At 44.5% G+C, this 15,543-nt stretch overlaps 1 protein-coding gene across 2 annotated transcripts; it reads right to left on the reverse strand.

The window, feature by feature from the left end:
• Positions 1-262: 262 nt before the first annotated feature.
• Positions 263-15,181, reverse strand: tlcd4b (TLC domain containing 4b). Of its 2 annotated transcripts, XM_068337626.1 has the most exons (7): positions 14,890-15,181; positions 11,699-11,851; positions 9,347-9,436; positions 5,150-5,208; positions 4,794-4,888; positions 4,605-4,678; positions 263-4,491 (listed from the first exon to the last, which is right to left on the reverse strand). In XM_068337626.1, the coding sequence occupies exons 2-7, from the start codon at positions 11,842-11,844 to the stop codon at positions 4,146-4,148; spliced, it is 810 nt and encodes a 269-aa protein (XP_068193727.1). In that variant the 5' UTR covers positions 11,845-11,851; positions 14,890-15,181; the 3' UTR covers positions 263-4,145. The 2 variants fall into 2 exon arrangements, with proteins under 2 accessions (XP_068193727.1, XP_068193728.1); XM_068337627.1 differs by lacking the exon at positions 14,890-15,181 and having other exon boundaries at positions 11,699-13,260.
• Between the last annotated feature and the right edge of the window lie 362 nt (positions 15,182-15,543).

Here is a 15,543-nt window from a genome sequence, read left to right on the forward strand (position 1 = left end):
CACTCTCACGCAGCGGTGCCAACCAGTAGCTGGTCTTGGCTTGCCTGTTCAGAACTGTCATCCCAGTAGCCCCACAGCTGACGGATGACTGGACCAGTTCAGAGAGCTGCCGTCTGGATGCTGCACACCAACTGCAGCAGAATCCAGGTCATTCCTACGCTGTCGTTATTACCCAGAAGCCAACTGGTAAATCAGGCGGAGAGAAAAAGGAAGTTCAGGTTAACAGTTAAAATATGACGTCAGAATGAGAGTCCAGCACCCAGTTTCTCTGGTCTTCAACTTTATTGAAGAGCAACACTTTCAAGTAAGTCTCAGCTTTCAGCTCTACAGTTACATGATCATTAGTAGTGGTCATCGTCGACGAGGGTTGTGTGTGTCGTGTAGGCTGGTTCACATTAAAATCTCCAAAAGAAACAGAGACGGATCAGACGAAGAAATTGCACTGCTTTAAAAGAAAACACACAAAAAAGAATAAAACAAAACAAGGGAAGGGGGACGTAACGTCCCACTGGCAGGTCATTCAAAAGGAAAAAAAAAAAAAAGTATAATAATTAGTTTGTCTGCAATTTTTCCAGTCATTCTTAAACCCAACACGACTGTTGTCATTCATGTGACGCTGGAATACAATCAACCAGTTTGATTTCATTGCACATCTAGGATTTGAACTTAAAATCAAGTAATTCAAAAGAACAAACTACGACCTTCAGACCTGCAGATTGCGCTGCTGATGTACCCATCATCCTTTGCTCGACGTACCTACAAGCGTGGTCCTGTTGTCCGGATCAAACGCCACGTGACCAGAACAGGAGTTTAATAGAACAATGTGCATCTGGGTTCAATAAGTCATCGCAGATATATACAGTGCTGTATATACCATCATGCTATATATATTTAAATTTATTCATTATACAATGAATGCAAACCGCCCCAAAGAAACAAAGGCAATGTGGTTGTTTAAACCTGATACAATAAAGCCTCATCAAAGCCATCTTTTAACGCCCTCTGTTGGTTGTCAAACAGCTTCAGGATGTGAAGAACAGCACAAACATCAGGAATATATTCAGTAGAAAACCCTGACATATACAAAATACCCCCGTCTGTCCATCTGTAACAACACACTGTCATTCTTTGTGCATCAGAGATCATTCTACCGTCACTGAAAGGAACGGGATGCTGCTACGATAATGACCAGCACCGCTGCTCGTCCAGTTTCAGGAAGCCTCCCACATTGTAGTCCAGATCCTCATAGTGTCATGACTGAAAAATATTACAACTATTCACAGCTTTGTATTTAGGAGGCTGGAGAAATGAGATGTTAGCCCTTCCCACCAGTTAAAGAGCTGAAGTTTAAAAAAAAGAAGAAGTTTGAGTTCCATCCCGTCTCCTCGGACACCGTAAGCTCATCTTAATGCCACTAAATTAGCCATCGCAACATTCACAGAGACACACCCTTGTGTTCAGGTGAGCACAACAACAGGCTCCCCCAAGATGGATCAGCTTTGGATTATAACGCTTAGCCTGATTAATAATTGTGCAGGCAGATTATAAAAATATATACAGAGTATACATATGGATTACAGAAGAGATAATCACTGGATATTACATTACAAAGACCATGCTAATCCAAATCTGGCTGCATCACATCCAATGTTTATGTAAAGGCACAAGATACTGTAGCCCCTCGTCTGTGGTGACGGACAGAAATACAGGAGAACAGTTATTGCTCCACAGGGAGTGTGCTTTTTAGTTCCACAGGAGAACTTCTCAGGATATTAGTAACGTCTGGCCCACTTGAGATGTAAAGACTTAAAGGACAACTCCACCGATTTTACACATCTGGAGGAAAATGCCTGAATGTGGGAAAAAAAAAATTGATGTCACTTGAGTCAGCATCAACTGGAGCTGAAACCTGCTAAGAAAAAAAAAGTCTGCAGATGTCTGCATGTTGCTCATCTAACATCTAATGGCTAAAAACAATGTTAAAAAAAAGATGGTCAAGTTGCATGATGGGATACGTATGCGTCATGTTTTATGAGGAACAAAATGAAGAGTGTAACTAAAACAGACCGAGAACGCTGAAAAGAAAAGCTATCTGCTGTAAAAAACACTGAAAATTGTGTAAGAAAAAATTCTGAAAAAAGCTGAGTGTTCTGCTGCACTGGAGTTTAAAAAAAAAGTCCATCTGACCCCATCAACGCTCCGGATATGTGCAAAGTCAGTGGAGTGCTTCCATGAGCTAAAAGGTGATGAGGTTAAACAACAGTAATGCAACACTATCTTGGTAGATTTATGGTGGTGTGACTAATGCCAAATCTGAGCCATTCTCTTGTATCTCTGTCTGTCGTGATATCAGGTCCGTTATGAATGTCTGCTCGCAGCAGATTGTACAAGAAGAACTATTGAGTTGGTAAAATGCGGTGATGGTTGATGATTTAGCCGTACGGTGAGCAGAAGGCTTCTGCGTAGTCACTGTGAGTATATACTGTACAGACATGCAGGGAGAGAAAGGAAGCAAAAACGCATGCATTCAGTGTCTGAGAGGCAGAAACATTCACCGTTATGGAAGACAAACTCATCATTATCAGATTAATGCAGTTAGTTTAGATCCTATTTGTCTATCTCGATTATTCACTAAGGCATCCAGAAACAAGTCCATCTACTCATGCTCTATTAGTGATGACAGTTCATACACACAACTCAAAACATGCAGATCTCCACACTGCTGTTGGCGACGACGGCCTATTACTATCACAGATTGGTAGATCCAGATTAATTGACTATTAGAAATTTCGGAAAAAAACATATTGCTTGCATTGCTGTCACTGCAAAAGGAAGAGCACCATGTCAGTGTGGCAGAAGGACACCAAATACAGCATATATTCATACATGCAACGCTATGCATGGGCAAATTTGAAGACGTGAGCAGAATAGGCACGCAGCAGACCGAGAACAAATAGATGAACGGATGTATAAAAACCTGCACGGGTGTTTCTCAACAAAGAACACTGTATGGACAGAAAAGTGATGCTGCTTGGAGGCGAGACAAAAGAAACGAGCCACGATGGATAACGTGCTAAAATCACTCCTTACAATAGTGACAAAACCAAAACATGATTATCTGGTGACTGAAAGACTGATGAAGTCTTTGTAAGGCAGGCAAGGAGGGAGGTAGAACAAAACCAAGCTCGGTGATGAGGCATTCAGTGAAGAAGAAGGTTGCAATGGATGGAATATGAATTAGACAATGCTATACCTATATACAACTACCAGCTGTGTACGAAAGGAGGATAGAAGGCAAAGTACAGCAGAATGATGGTAACATGACGAGTACTGACAAGTCAAAACCGCCCTGGGAGAAGCCACAAGTGTCATTTTGTCCTCTGCATGCATATTCCTAAATTTGCGCTACAAAATCCAAATGATAAGGACGCTGGAGGGCCATGGCTGGTGATAGAAGAAGGTGTACCACTTGTCACAAGGAGGCCACAGCAGGTGATTTTTGTAGAAGAGGCATTATGGTGTTTGTCTGTCTCTTTTTGCAAGGTCTAATGAGTTTGAGACCAGAGCCCTATAGATTTCACAAACACGCTGTGGGTCTGATGAGGGAGCTCGTTGGAGTATGAAGAGCAGAAGAGGCCTCTGATCTTTCAGGAGCAATAGCAGAGCGAGACACGGTAGCCTTCTGAAGGGGCTAAGCTCTATTAGATTTTGAGATCTTAGTCCTCCACGATTATTGCTTTCCTGTCTTCCACAGGCACTTCAGAGGATTGCGCTTTGGCAGGAGATGGGCTTAAGAGGAAATGAAGGTAGATGAGAAAGGAATGGCGGTGGACGAGTGGCAGACGGAGTGTGCTTGTGAGCTCTACCTTGTCATCTGTGGCTGAAAAACCGTCACCCAACAGGACTGCTTACCCGTCAGTGACAATACTGCAACGGCTAGCGCTAGTGCAAGTCCAAGAGCAGCTTCCTTATCCTCAGTCAGGTCTGAACCTGAGAACTCTGTCTGGTCCAGGGGCCGACAAGGAGGGCTGTGTAAAGGGGGGGGGGGGGGGGGGTTGAGGACGGGGTTGAGGGCTGTGAGGTTCCTGAATGTCCAGCCTCCCTCCCTGCTCATGTCCGTGTCCTTATATTGTTTCTATGCCTCTTTAGTCTGTATGGTTATTGACATGCTTCTTTTCAGAGGACGTTTCCTCCACTCCTTGCTTGACTGGTCGTCCTCCTCTCCCAGTCAGGACTTTGTAGCAGCCGCGGGTGATTTTATACATCCAGACAGAGTTTAAGATGTCCAGGGCAATGCAGGAAGTGATCCAGGCCACCTGGGCGCCCAAACCCAACCGCTCAAAGTCTGGAGTACCGAAGGTGGCGAATACGCTGACCCAGTAAGATGGCATGACGGCGATGCGGACCAGGAAGAAAACCACTGACATGGCGACGCCGTTCAACACCACCAGCCGGTGGGAGCGAGGATACTTCAATGCCTCGAAAAACCACCTGGAGGAAGGAGGTGGTAAAGAAATGTCAACAGATGATACGTCATGTACTGTAAAACCAGTGAGGATGAGGAGGAGACTCTTCATTGGTAGGCCAGCGGTGGCCTGACTCACCTTTGGTTCACAAACGGTGTGGACAACTCTGAAATGAGACGGAAGTTGGCAAAATATGGAAGCACACCCCGCGTCTGAAACGAGTAAACACATTGAAGCAGGGTTACACAAACATGAGGCAGACCGGGGCAGGTCAGTCTGACTGCTATTCATGTTCACACATCGGGTCTAGATGAGGAATGGACTCACCAGCACGTATCCATATGCATAGAGCGCCGCCAAGTGGTGGCAGACAAAAAAGCTGTCCCCCATAGTGCTCCAGTTACAGGCTAGCAGCACCAGGTCTGGAGGACAGGGACACAGCAAGAGAAGCATTTTAAACACCTCTGCTGGAAATCTCTACAGCTGCAGGACAGAAAGATAACTCCTGACTTCTGTCCTTCCTTTGGTATCCCACACATTTTAGCTCATTAAGGTCTAGACTTTTATAGCTGAACCTGTTGTTGTTTGAAACTGTAATGAAAGTCTGATACACTTTAGTCCGTGTTGTTGTGACAAACTCATGGAACAAACAATGAGCAGCAGTAGAAACAGACGTCGCTCACCATAAAGGAGGTAACCACAGGTTATGGCTACATTCAGCTTGACCAGGCTGGGGTCGCCCCTGTGAAGCAGGAACAACACAAGGTGAATGGACTTTGAACGTAGAATTAATATTTTATATTACTGCAACCAATAATCATGTACAAGTGTCATAAAAACACTGAACATGCCTTCATTCTCACATACATGACTGTGTCTTGATCAGTCAGATTAGTAGTACCTCGAGATACGAGCTACACAACATACACGTTTTTTAAGATGCCATTCTGTCCATAGTTTTGTCATGTTTCGTACATTGGCTGAGAACGGATCTTGTTCTCGTAGTAAGTCTCATTATCGTGTGTACTCTGGTTATGTTGGGGGTTTTTTTTTCCATATTTTATCATCGTTTAGGTAACTTACATATAATTAATTATATATAACACAGGTAAAGTCTGCATAGCTATTGGTTGATATAAAGGTGTTTTTTCTTGTGGTCTTTCTTACAAAGCTGGAACAGATTAAAATGATTTTAGTTACTTTTCTTGGGAGAAATGTTTGACTTGTTGTTTGACTTATGATCTCAGTCACGGAGCAGATTAAACCGGTATGTCGAGGTACTACCGTATGTTGCTTTTGGACTTTCCGTGAACAGTGATCAGTAATTCATGACAGTTAGGGTCTTGGATCCAACATCTGTTCAAACAATGAAGACAACTCTGCTTCAACAGACATCCGATCCTTGGAAGGCTCAGGAGTATCACATAGCAAATGTCTGGCTGACCGCTATAAACATACACACGCACACAAGAGCACCCATACTGAACACACACGCCTGCTGCTGCAGCGTGGGGCTCACCTTACCCCTCAGGTGACCCCGGACCTAATTTCCATCCTGATGTTTCACCTGGAGTTATCAGCTCATTATCTACCTGCTGGGATCACGGTGACTGTCAGTCATATAAATGTCCTTACTCTATTTGTATGCATGTGTGACGTAAAGCCATCTGCTCACAGGTCGCTAACGGCTACACGCGTACAGAACAAGCTTTAACCTAACTGTGTTTCTCATTAGCCACTTATGAATGAAACATGTTTCTCTGATTATGCATCTTCTGTTAAGTTTCACAACAAGGCATGGATTCCACCTCACCTCTACTCACACAAGCAGTCAGCATGCTAACGTCAGCCTGGCTAGCACTAAGCCTAACAGATAACATGATGGCCAGAGAGTCCAAAGGCTCCTTTATAATCACATCAGCAGGACACAACTTCAGTTAATTAAATGTACAGTGAACCCGTGCTCCTCTCTAAATGCATGTCTTTACTGACTGGAATCCAGCCAGTCAAGACATGCACAACCTTTTCAATACAAACAGCTTGACTGACACTAGAAGCCCTTGTGTGGGTTCATCCTAAGATAACACCACTGGTCTTGTAGTTGGGTTTTCTTTCAGGTGTGGACATAATTGTGCCGTGTGTTTTATCAATTTACTTCAATGATTCATTTTTATTTTGTGAGCATAGTAAGATCCTCTAATGCACTTGTGTCAAACTCAAGGCCCGGGGGCAAAAGTGGCCCGCCACATCATTTTATGTGGCCCATGACAGCCTAAAAGTTCAACGTGTCAAAAAATAAATAGGGTCAAAAGTGTGCTATGACCAAAACTACATTTCCCACAATGCAGTAATCAAGTCTATTTTAACTTTGACAAAAAACAAAGGTAATGTCTTTATTTTTTCTTTATTCATTGGATAGTTTGATCCTTGATTGATGGAGTTCCGTGGGTTTAATAACCTGACAAATTAAAAGAATTTATGTTATAACAGAGAAACAAGCACAGATATTTTTTCGGTGTAACTGTAATGTTTGTAACTTGAATAAGTAATAACTTTGGTTATTATACAAAAGAAAATTTAAAATACATTTAACCAATCCTTAAAGTTACATTTATAAGTTACAGCTGGCCCTTTGGGGACATGTGTTGTGGCCCTTGGTGAAAATGAGTTTGACACTCCTGCTCTAACGGATCCATCTTAACCTTTATACAGCGTGGACGTCACCTGTAATGTCACCTGTAATTGTTGTCTCTCTCATTTATCCCCATGATGCATTGCTTTTATTTGAGACAAGATCCAACAATGACTGATCTCTGCTGAATAATACTTGTGGCAATATTTTGACAGCTTTCTATCTTTACCACCCAAACCCTGACAATGTGAGTGCTGACAAGGATACGAACCTACAAGGATACTGCGGCTACGTTTCGTGGGTGCCATAGCAACACACACAAATCAAAACTATGGAAGCGAAACACAAGTTTGTTTGAAAATCTGGCAGAGCAGTGGAAACACAAAAGGTAGCTCAAGGTGACGCTGCGCTCTTGCTATCTATCTTCTCTTCATTTCACACCCTAGTATTACAGACCCGCCAGAATTCATCGCACAATACTGAACAGTCAACACAGAATGGGATCTAGATTTTATTAGACCCATCTCACATCGTGTGACACGCAATAAAATGACATTAGTGAATTAAACTCCCACACAAATGGAGCAGAACAAATAGAAGTTCCCAGACATCTATTATTCAAATGATCATAGATGATATACGTTCACTCCTTAAAGAGCAGGTGGCATTTATCAAACAGAGGCAAATTAGTTTGGACTTGGATTATTCTGAAAAATGAGCCTCACTGAAAAAAAGAGTCAAAGTTTAGGATAAGAGTATAAAACTGCTCTGGTGGCCCAGTGTTTTTGTAGATGCGGTTCTGAAGGGATTATGATAACGCCGGGCTGGAGCGACACACTGAAGGGCTCTGAAAAGCTGCTGAATTCAACAAACGCTCCTAACAGTACAGCTCCACCAGAGAGAACAATGCCGCTGTGTGACAGGTCTTAATGAAGCCGTAATACAATCAGATTGACTGGAAGAATTTATGCTTGCACCACTCTGTTGCAACTAGATGGGCTTTAAGGCTTTAGGGTTCTGCAGGGGATTGTTGAGGTGCTGGTGGGTGAGTGGGACGAGATGAGGAAATATACAGAGGTAGAAAACTGATGGGATAAAGCTGGAGCGCTGATATTAAGAATCTGGAATGCATAATGGAGAACAGACAAATAAATTACCCAAGAGAGAGCCTGACGTTGGTATATTAAATCCTGTCCCAAAAACAGGATGTAAAGTAAATGGGGAGTGGAGAGCTACGCTACAAGCTAACCTAAGCAGATGAAGATCAGTAGCAGGAGGAGAGAGCCCCCACCCCCCACCCCCAATTCCTTTTTTCTACCCTTTTTTCCCTCCATCAGCAGTGCTGGCCCGGGCCGACACACAGACAATGAGAGGAGGAGGTGAGCTGCTCTGATTTGACAGCAGAGACTTGCAGTACAACGGACAGCTGGAGGCAGCAGGAGGCTCACAGAGGGCCGATCGGGTGAGGAAGAAGGGAGGAGGAGGAGGAGGAGGAGGGGGCTGCTGTTGTCTGCTATGAAAAGAAGCCTTGTTGGTTGGTGGGATTCTCGTTTGCCTGCTAGAGAGCCAAAGAGGAAGCAAAACAGCAGAGTGAAGAGGAGGCGGAAGGAAAGAGTGCTTTACAAATATAAGGGAGAAGTGAGAGGTGGAGAAATGAAGTGTATGAGGACGACTATATAGATGTTGGAAAAGAGGAAGAAATGTGGAAGGAAGCTAGTTTTTCTCTCTTTCAAGATTTATTGATGGGAATAACAGCGGTAGCAGAAAGAGAAGAGAGTAAAGACAATAATCAAAGGCTAAATCCACTGAAACTACGGCTCTCTGGAGACTCCTCTGACACACCGGATCCATCCTCACCCCTTCCCTTCTTTCATTCTGATGAAGGCAACGCCATTTTCATATTTCCAAGAGGTATTAACTACCAATCCTGACAATCCTTCACTACCACCCACCTCCCATCTTCATCCCTTTATGTGTTTCCTGCCTTCCCTTGTGAGCCAGACATGGCTGCCGGTCTGAAAAGGCAGATGTAACAAGACAGGTTTCTCCTGAAAGTGCCCAAAGCGTTCAAACCGCTCCAGTCTCTTTTTTTTTCCATCTGCCAAAATGACGTGGCATAAAGTGTCAGTGATTCTGCCTTTTCCGTCATCCGTTGTGTTCTTAGAGTTCATGTGAATTCTCCTGCCTGAATTTAGCGTTTCTGAATATTTTCTTTTGTGGAAGAGCTTCTCTTTTTTGTTCCACTTACCAGACGGGGTTGGCGTTAACCGCATCGTCGAACCACAGGATGTAGACGCAGAACAAACCCACAATCAGGGCGTGCACGGTCGACACCAGCCTAGGGGACACACAAACACAGGATGAAGCAGCAGTAAACAGGAGTTTACAGTCAGGAATGGTGAGCAGTGCTTGTGAAAACAGGAGGCGCTCCGGTCTCTATAATCAGGCCTGGTACAACACTCGTCGACGATTATCTAAACCACCGAAGAAGTCCAGCGACTCTTATCACGACTCTACCAGAATCCCGGCAACTCCTCAGTTGCCATGCGGCATCTGGGGCGGAGGAGACCCTGTCGATCGGCTGCCGGCCGGAGCACCTGACCAATCGACTCTAAACTGTGTTTAAAAAGGAGTGTTTTCACAGAGAAGTTGCTTCTAATTCTTAGAATGCAGCAGAGTTTCAAGGAAGAGACTGAGGAGTGAAAAAAATAAAAAATACAGCTGTGCCCAATAAGACACAGTCCTGGTGTTTCTCTGCTGTGTCTGTCCTCTCCATGCACTATAGTCATGGTTACATAAACAAGGAGGAACATAGTGAGTGCTGGCTGTTATGCAACACCAGGACACTCTGAAGTGCACATCAGTGCGTGCTCTTTGACTTGTTGTGGACTCTGGCTAGGTCAGTAAACACCACACTTCATAAACAAGGACAGACGCGCTGGCGTACATTATGAGTATCAAGAGAAGTGAGACAAACACCAGACTGGAGCCACGGACGGCTAAGAGCCAACATGCAGATCTCTGTCAGATCTGATTTTCAGCTTTAATTATTCACATTCATCTCGACACTGGACCCGTATGGGACAGATCTGTTGCGTGACCCAATATTCACCACCAGGCTGCTCGCTGGGCGACAGGAGATGTCAGCTGCTTGACAGGCCATCATCAAAACTTCTACCATAAAGGTGCAGGCATCTTATTTCTTGAATTGCGTGCTGTAGTAGCAGTAACGCAGTGACAGCCTGTCAGCTTTTCAGCCTGAGGGCAAGTAGGGAAATTGGCCAATGATTGAACTGTCATGGCACATATCTATTAAATCTGAAACCCCCTGTCAATGCTGGTGCTGTCCTTAATATCTGCCATTGTCCACCGCCGCTGACAGCTGATGAATAATGATGAGACGAGAGCTCAGCGGGAGGGCGGCCACATGGATTCTGATCTCACAAAATTCATCACAACCAGCAGCTATTAAATATACACACAGATGGGATTTACGTGAGAGGCTACGCTCAACCTGCAGACTCAGATCAGGTTTTAATGGAAACGCAAATCCAGAGCGGGGGCTTCTATTCTGATTTGGGTCACTAATATGATACACACACCTGATTCCTGCAGACCTGACAGCCGTGAGAAGAATCGGATCAGAATTCATTCATGTGGATTTTCTCACATTACTGAAGCTTCATTCATTCATTGACTGTCAGCAGCGGTGGAAGCCAGCCAAACGTGGAGACCGGCTTCAACAACAATCAGGAAACAGGAGATTGAAATTTATCCAAATTCAATCACTTTCAGTGGCAGTATGAACACAGCACACGTGGACCCAAACTAATGCAAAACAGATCTACATGTGACCAACAGATCATCACCAGAAGCACCGCTGTCTGCAGTCACACGTAAAAAACCTTCTCAGACAAGTGCTTGAAGAAAATCAACACTCAATACAAAACAAATGACTTTTTTAAAGATGCTGGTACATTTGAACCAAAACTTGTCCCATGATGTTTAATTTACTGTGGGTACTGATGCAGATTTTGTTGAGATTTTTTTTTTTTTGCTTTAGAGATCATCAAAATCAGTCTTGTTGAAACATCTTCTGACTTCAAATCCAAAAAAAACCAAGGAGATTGAGTGTCCTGGTGTGCCTCAGAGGTGTTAATGGGTGGATACTGTTACCTCCACACACAGCCAGGTTAACGCTCACTACTACTTTATTCTCCAAGCAGGAGAAATAAATTTCCACTGGCACAGCGGTGGTGTGGGTTTGAAAAAGCGTATGTTGCGAACAAGGCGGATAGCTGATGTGTACAGCTCTATGACTAACCTGTTTCACGTCTCTGAACAAACCACCACTCAGGATATGAAGGATATAAAAAGCTTGTGGAGTCAGCATGTCAGACTTGAACCAGCTAAAAACACACTCAGCAACTTTGTCTGAATCATCCTGTACAAACACCTGACTCATGACAAGAGAAGCAACATAAAGACATAACAAATGCTGTCATCATCTACTACACACACACACACACACACACACACACACACACATACACGTGAAGACAAGCATGTCTTCCTGGAGGCGTGGCTTCACGGTACACACCTGGAGTTCCACTCTGTGAGTTTGGTGGGAGGAAGCCGTCCATAACCTGGTGCAACGCTGGAGGAGAGCTGTGGGCTGACCACCGAGAAAAGAAGCTGGAACCCCACGAAGCTTCCAGCAACCACGGTCAACTCTCTCGTCTCCATCACTCACCTAGAAACAGGGGGGGGGGACACAGGACAGGAGGAGTGGGGACAGGAACGGGCGGGGTACATGGACAGAATGACCGTTACCAGATGACAGTCAGTCATCCTGGAGCAGCTGAGGTGGTCGTGAGGGGGGAGCAGCATGGTTTGATCAGACCACAGAGAAACAAAGAGAAGGAGATGGACGGATGAATAGCCAACAGAGGACAGCAGCTGTCTGACGGAGCGGTCATGAGACTCACTGGATTCGATAAAAACAGAGGGGAAAGTACGGGGGTGGAAAAATAAAAATGCTTGAATGTTGTGAAAACAGTAGCTTCATTATCGGGCATGTTTGGCAAGAGGATTACAGCGAGCTGTTTAGGACATACACAACTCCTGAGAAGAAATTACAGAAGGGGAGGACAAGAGGATTGTCAAGACGGAGCAACAGTTCACGAGGCGGAGAAAAAAGCCAGACTGTTATGTTGTTTCAACGCCGCACTTTACTTCCAGGTTTGAGTCATTTCTCTACAAAGTCTTGTGTTTGCTGCTCATCTGTTCCAACAGAATGAAGCGCCATCAGCACTGGGTATGTGAGCCAAACGAAGAGTCAAAACTGTCGTCTAATGTGAACTGAAACTACTTGACACTAACACAGACCTTGGATGTCAGTGTGTAAACCACTGACTGTAAACAAGTACACAAACAGTGTCCACAATAACTGGAGAGATCTGTTGACTCTCACTCAGGCCAACACACTAAAGGCCAGTGTTTGAAAAAGCAGCAAATCCCATTTGTTCAAACAGACTCTCTAAATGGAGAGAGAGGATGATATTAATCAAAGTGGTTTTCTCATCCACTTAGAACGATGCAGCAGCCCCGACTGTACTCCCATTGTTTTTTCTAACCTGTTTATATTCAGGATCTTAATGTTTTAAATCCGTTCCGGGACGCCGGACGTCTCCGGTTCGGATCGAAAGGATCAACAATTTGTTGTTTCATTTGTTCTTTCACAACAACTATTGCAACACATGGGGTGAGGACCGCTCTGGACTCCGTCCTGATATCATATAAACTAGAACTGAAGAACAAACCACAGGAATTGTGCAAACCATTTAAACCACTTACTGAAGATTAGCCTCATGTAAGACATAAAAGATTAAATCTTATAAAACACAGGTACACAATTGTCAAGGTCTTATCTCTGCAGCACAAACTAATTCGTTTAACCTCCTGCTTGCTGACACTTGAGGCATGTAGCCTATGTTAAGTGCTATTTTTAGGTGTGCAATGTCATCAATGGTGTTGCGTAAAACAGAAGGAAATTAAGTGAAAGAACAAGAACCTGAAAAGAAAAACCGAAGCAGCTGGAGACAAAAATATATTTTTTTTAAAAATGGCATGTTGCAGGGCATTGTGGGATAATTCATTCTCCTGTTATGTTTGTAAAACAGCCTGTTCGTACCTGTCAAAACTGACTGCACCGTTCAAAGTTTTGAACATCTTGTTCTAATTTATGGCCTGCAGGCCTTATTTAACTTGTTTGGGGTTTTTTTTACTAAGAAAATAAATACTTGACATATATTGTACTATTTATCATAGTTTGAAATACTGAAAAGATTTAACTACTGGTACAAAATGACATCCCTTGTGTTCCTGCCTAAAAGTGGAATGATTTATTGAGAAAAGAAAAACAAATGCCCAAATCTACACTTGAAAACTTACAAACTGAAATGTCTGAACAAATTCCAAACAGTGTAAATTGCCTGGCTTCTCTCCTCCTCGTCAATGTCACTAAGATGTGCTCCACAGCTTTGTGAACAGTATACTGTTTGGCCATCAGGCTCCCACAGAATGAACTGAGAGCAAGGCCCGAAAAAGGTGTGTGTGTGTGTGTCTTCAAAGAAACCTGCCTGTGAGTGTGTGTGGAAAGGGAATGTGTTTGAATACTATTATGTAATATAATAATGATTATTGTTAGATATATATGTACTTTAGTATACATTAACTGTAGTGTTACCTTTTTATTGATCACTCATCTTTGACACTCACTGTGTACACAAGGTCAATTTAACACCCAGAATTCAACTCAAGACTTTATGAGTTCTGATGTCATGTGTGGGGAAAGTCATGGAACCTTGAGACAATCAGACTAAATTAACAGCATGTTTTAGAAACAAAACTTCTGCTCCATTTGACCAGAAACAACAGGGGAGTTCCTGCAGGAGCCTCAGCGGCCCTGAGACTCTCATTGTCCCCTAAGGCAGCTGTGCACATTCTTGGAGCATGTTGATCATATGCAGCCTGAATAATTCATTGCTATTCTTCATTCTTCACCTGTCGGGCTGGTTCCCACTGCCCCCTCAATGCAGTCCAGAAGCCCGGGATAAGTTTGACCTTGTCCGGCTGTCCTATCCTGCTGCTGTCAGCAAACCGTGACCCTGTGACATATCGACTAAACGTAAATAATAGCGGTTCAATTCCCCCGATCCTTCGGAAATCCAAGCCGGCCTGTGTTCCGCATTGCTACAGGAGACCAGCGGCTCTGCCTGGGCTCTGATCGCTCCAATCTCCACACGCAGGGTGGGTTAAGACACGAATGCTGATTATAAATACAGATCCCCCCCCCCCGGTTTAGACATAATCATTCAGTCTTTTAATGAACCCCGGCTCCAGTCTGTGATTTGGAGTCTTGCGCGCCGAGCACAATGGAGACAGGCGTGTGCGGTCCAGGCGTGAATCTAACGGTGATGTTACGAATCCATCACTGTAGGGGTAAAATAGGTGCATAGGAGGTAATTGTGAGCCATTATTAGGACTAGCGGATATCTAATCAGTCGGAGACACGGCTGAACAACACAGCCCAGGGAGGCTGGGCTCCTCCTCGGCTTTCTGGACCAAGTTGTTGACTAAAAGCAGCGGCTGCTACGTGTGCAGGTCCCACCGACCAGACGCAGCTGTTGCGGGCTCGAAACGTTCGTCAAATACCTTTAATGTGTGAAATACACACCGCATGTGTCGGTTACCGTCGGTTGGGATGTGGTGGCAGCGGGCTGGGGTTACCTGTGGTCCGTCGCATAGGTCTGTGCAGCCGAACGAGCTCCCGTTAGCCGCCGTCTCCTCCACTTTCTCCCAACTTGACGTTAGCTAGCAGGTCGGCTAAAAGGATCCCGCCCGAACTGAGCTGCGCGACCCCCGGAAAGACAGGGACAAGGAAAAGCGGCTCCGCTGCTGCGCCAAGCCCGCCGCCTCCCCGCAACCATTACACCAGCGACCGCAATGGCTCCCCCTCACCGCCCCGCCGCCTCACTGCCATGGGTTCAGAGTTATGAAGCCAACAGAAAAGTTTTACGGTCGTTTTACTTTGGCATTGACTGTCAAGACCGGATGGTGACGTTGACACGTACCCGCCCCCTATTGGACACGCCCCCTCGACGAGACTCCGCCCACGGGGAACAAAGGCCACTTCCCTTTGGTGATGGTGACCTGCGAGGACCTGCAGAGTGGAGGCTAATTTTTAAACTTAATTTTTGCTTTATTTAGCCAGAGAGAACCCACAGTGACACCAGTGTAACACACTGATTGTCCTTGTTCTATGTAATCCACAGGGTTTTTGTTATAACCCACATAATTTTCCTTTAAGGATAAACCACGGCTTTGACCCCAAATTTTTTTGCCAATCGGTTTGTTCCAAACAGAAACAGTTTTATAACGTTG

This window comes from Antennarius striatus, chromosome 16 (genome assembly GCF_040054535.1).
Source record: "Antennarius striatus isolate MH-2024 chromosome 16, ASM4005453v1, whole genome shotgun sequence".
In the NCBI taxonomy this organism is placed as follows: Eukaryota; Metazoa; Chordata; class Actinopteri; order Lophiiformes; family Antennariidae; genus Antennarius; species Antennarius striatus.

What these genes read in the sequence shown, in the direction of transcription:
- tlcd4b (XM_068337626.1), bottom strand. Translation starts at nt 11,844, where the DNA reads ATGGAGACGAGAGAGTTGACCGTGGTTGCTGGAAGCTTCGTGGGGTTC. An exon ending in CTGTGGTTACCTCCTTTATG is followed by an intron (nt 4,889 to 5,149) that starts GTGAGCGACGTC and finishes CCTGTCCTCCAG; the next exon opens with ACCTGGTGCTGCTAGCCTGT. An exon ending in ATGCATATGGATACGTGCTG is followed by an intron (nt 4,679 to 4,793) that starts GTGAGTCCATTC and finishes TACTCGTTTCAG; the next exon opens with ACGCGGGGTGTGCTTCCATA.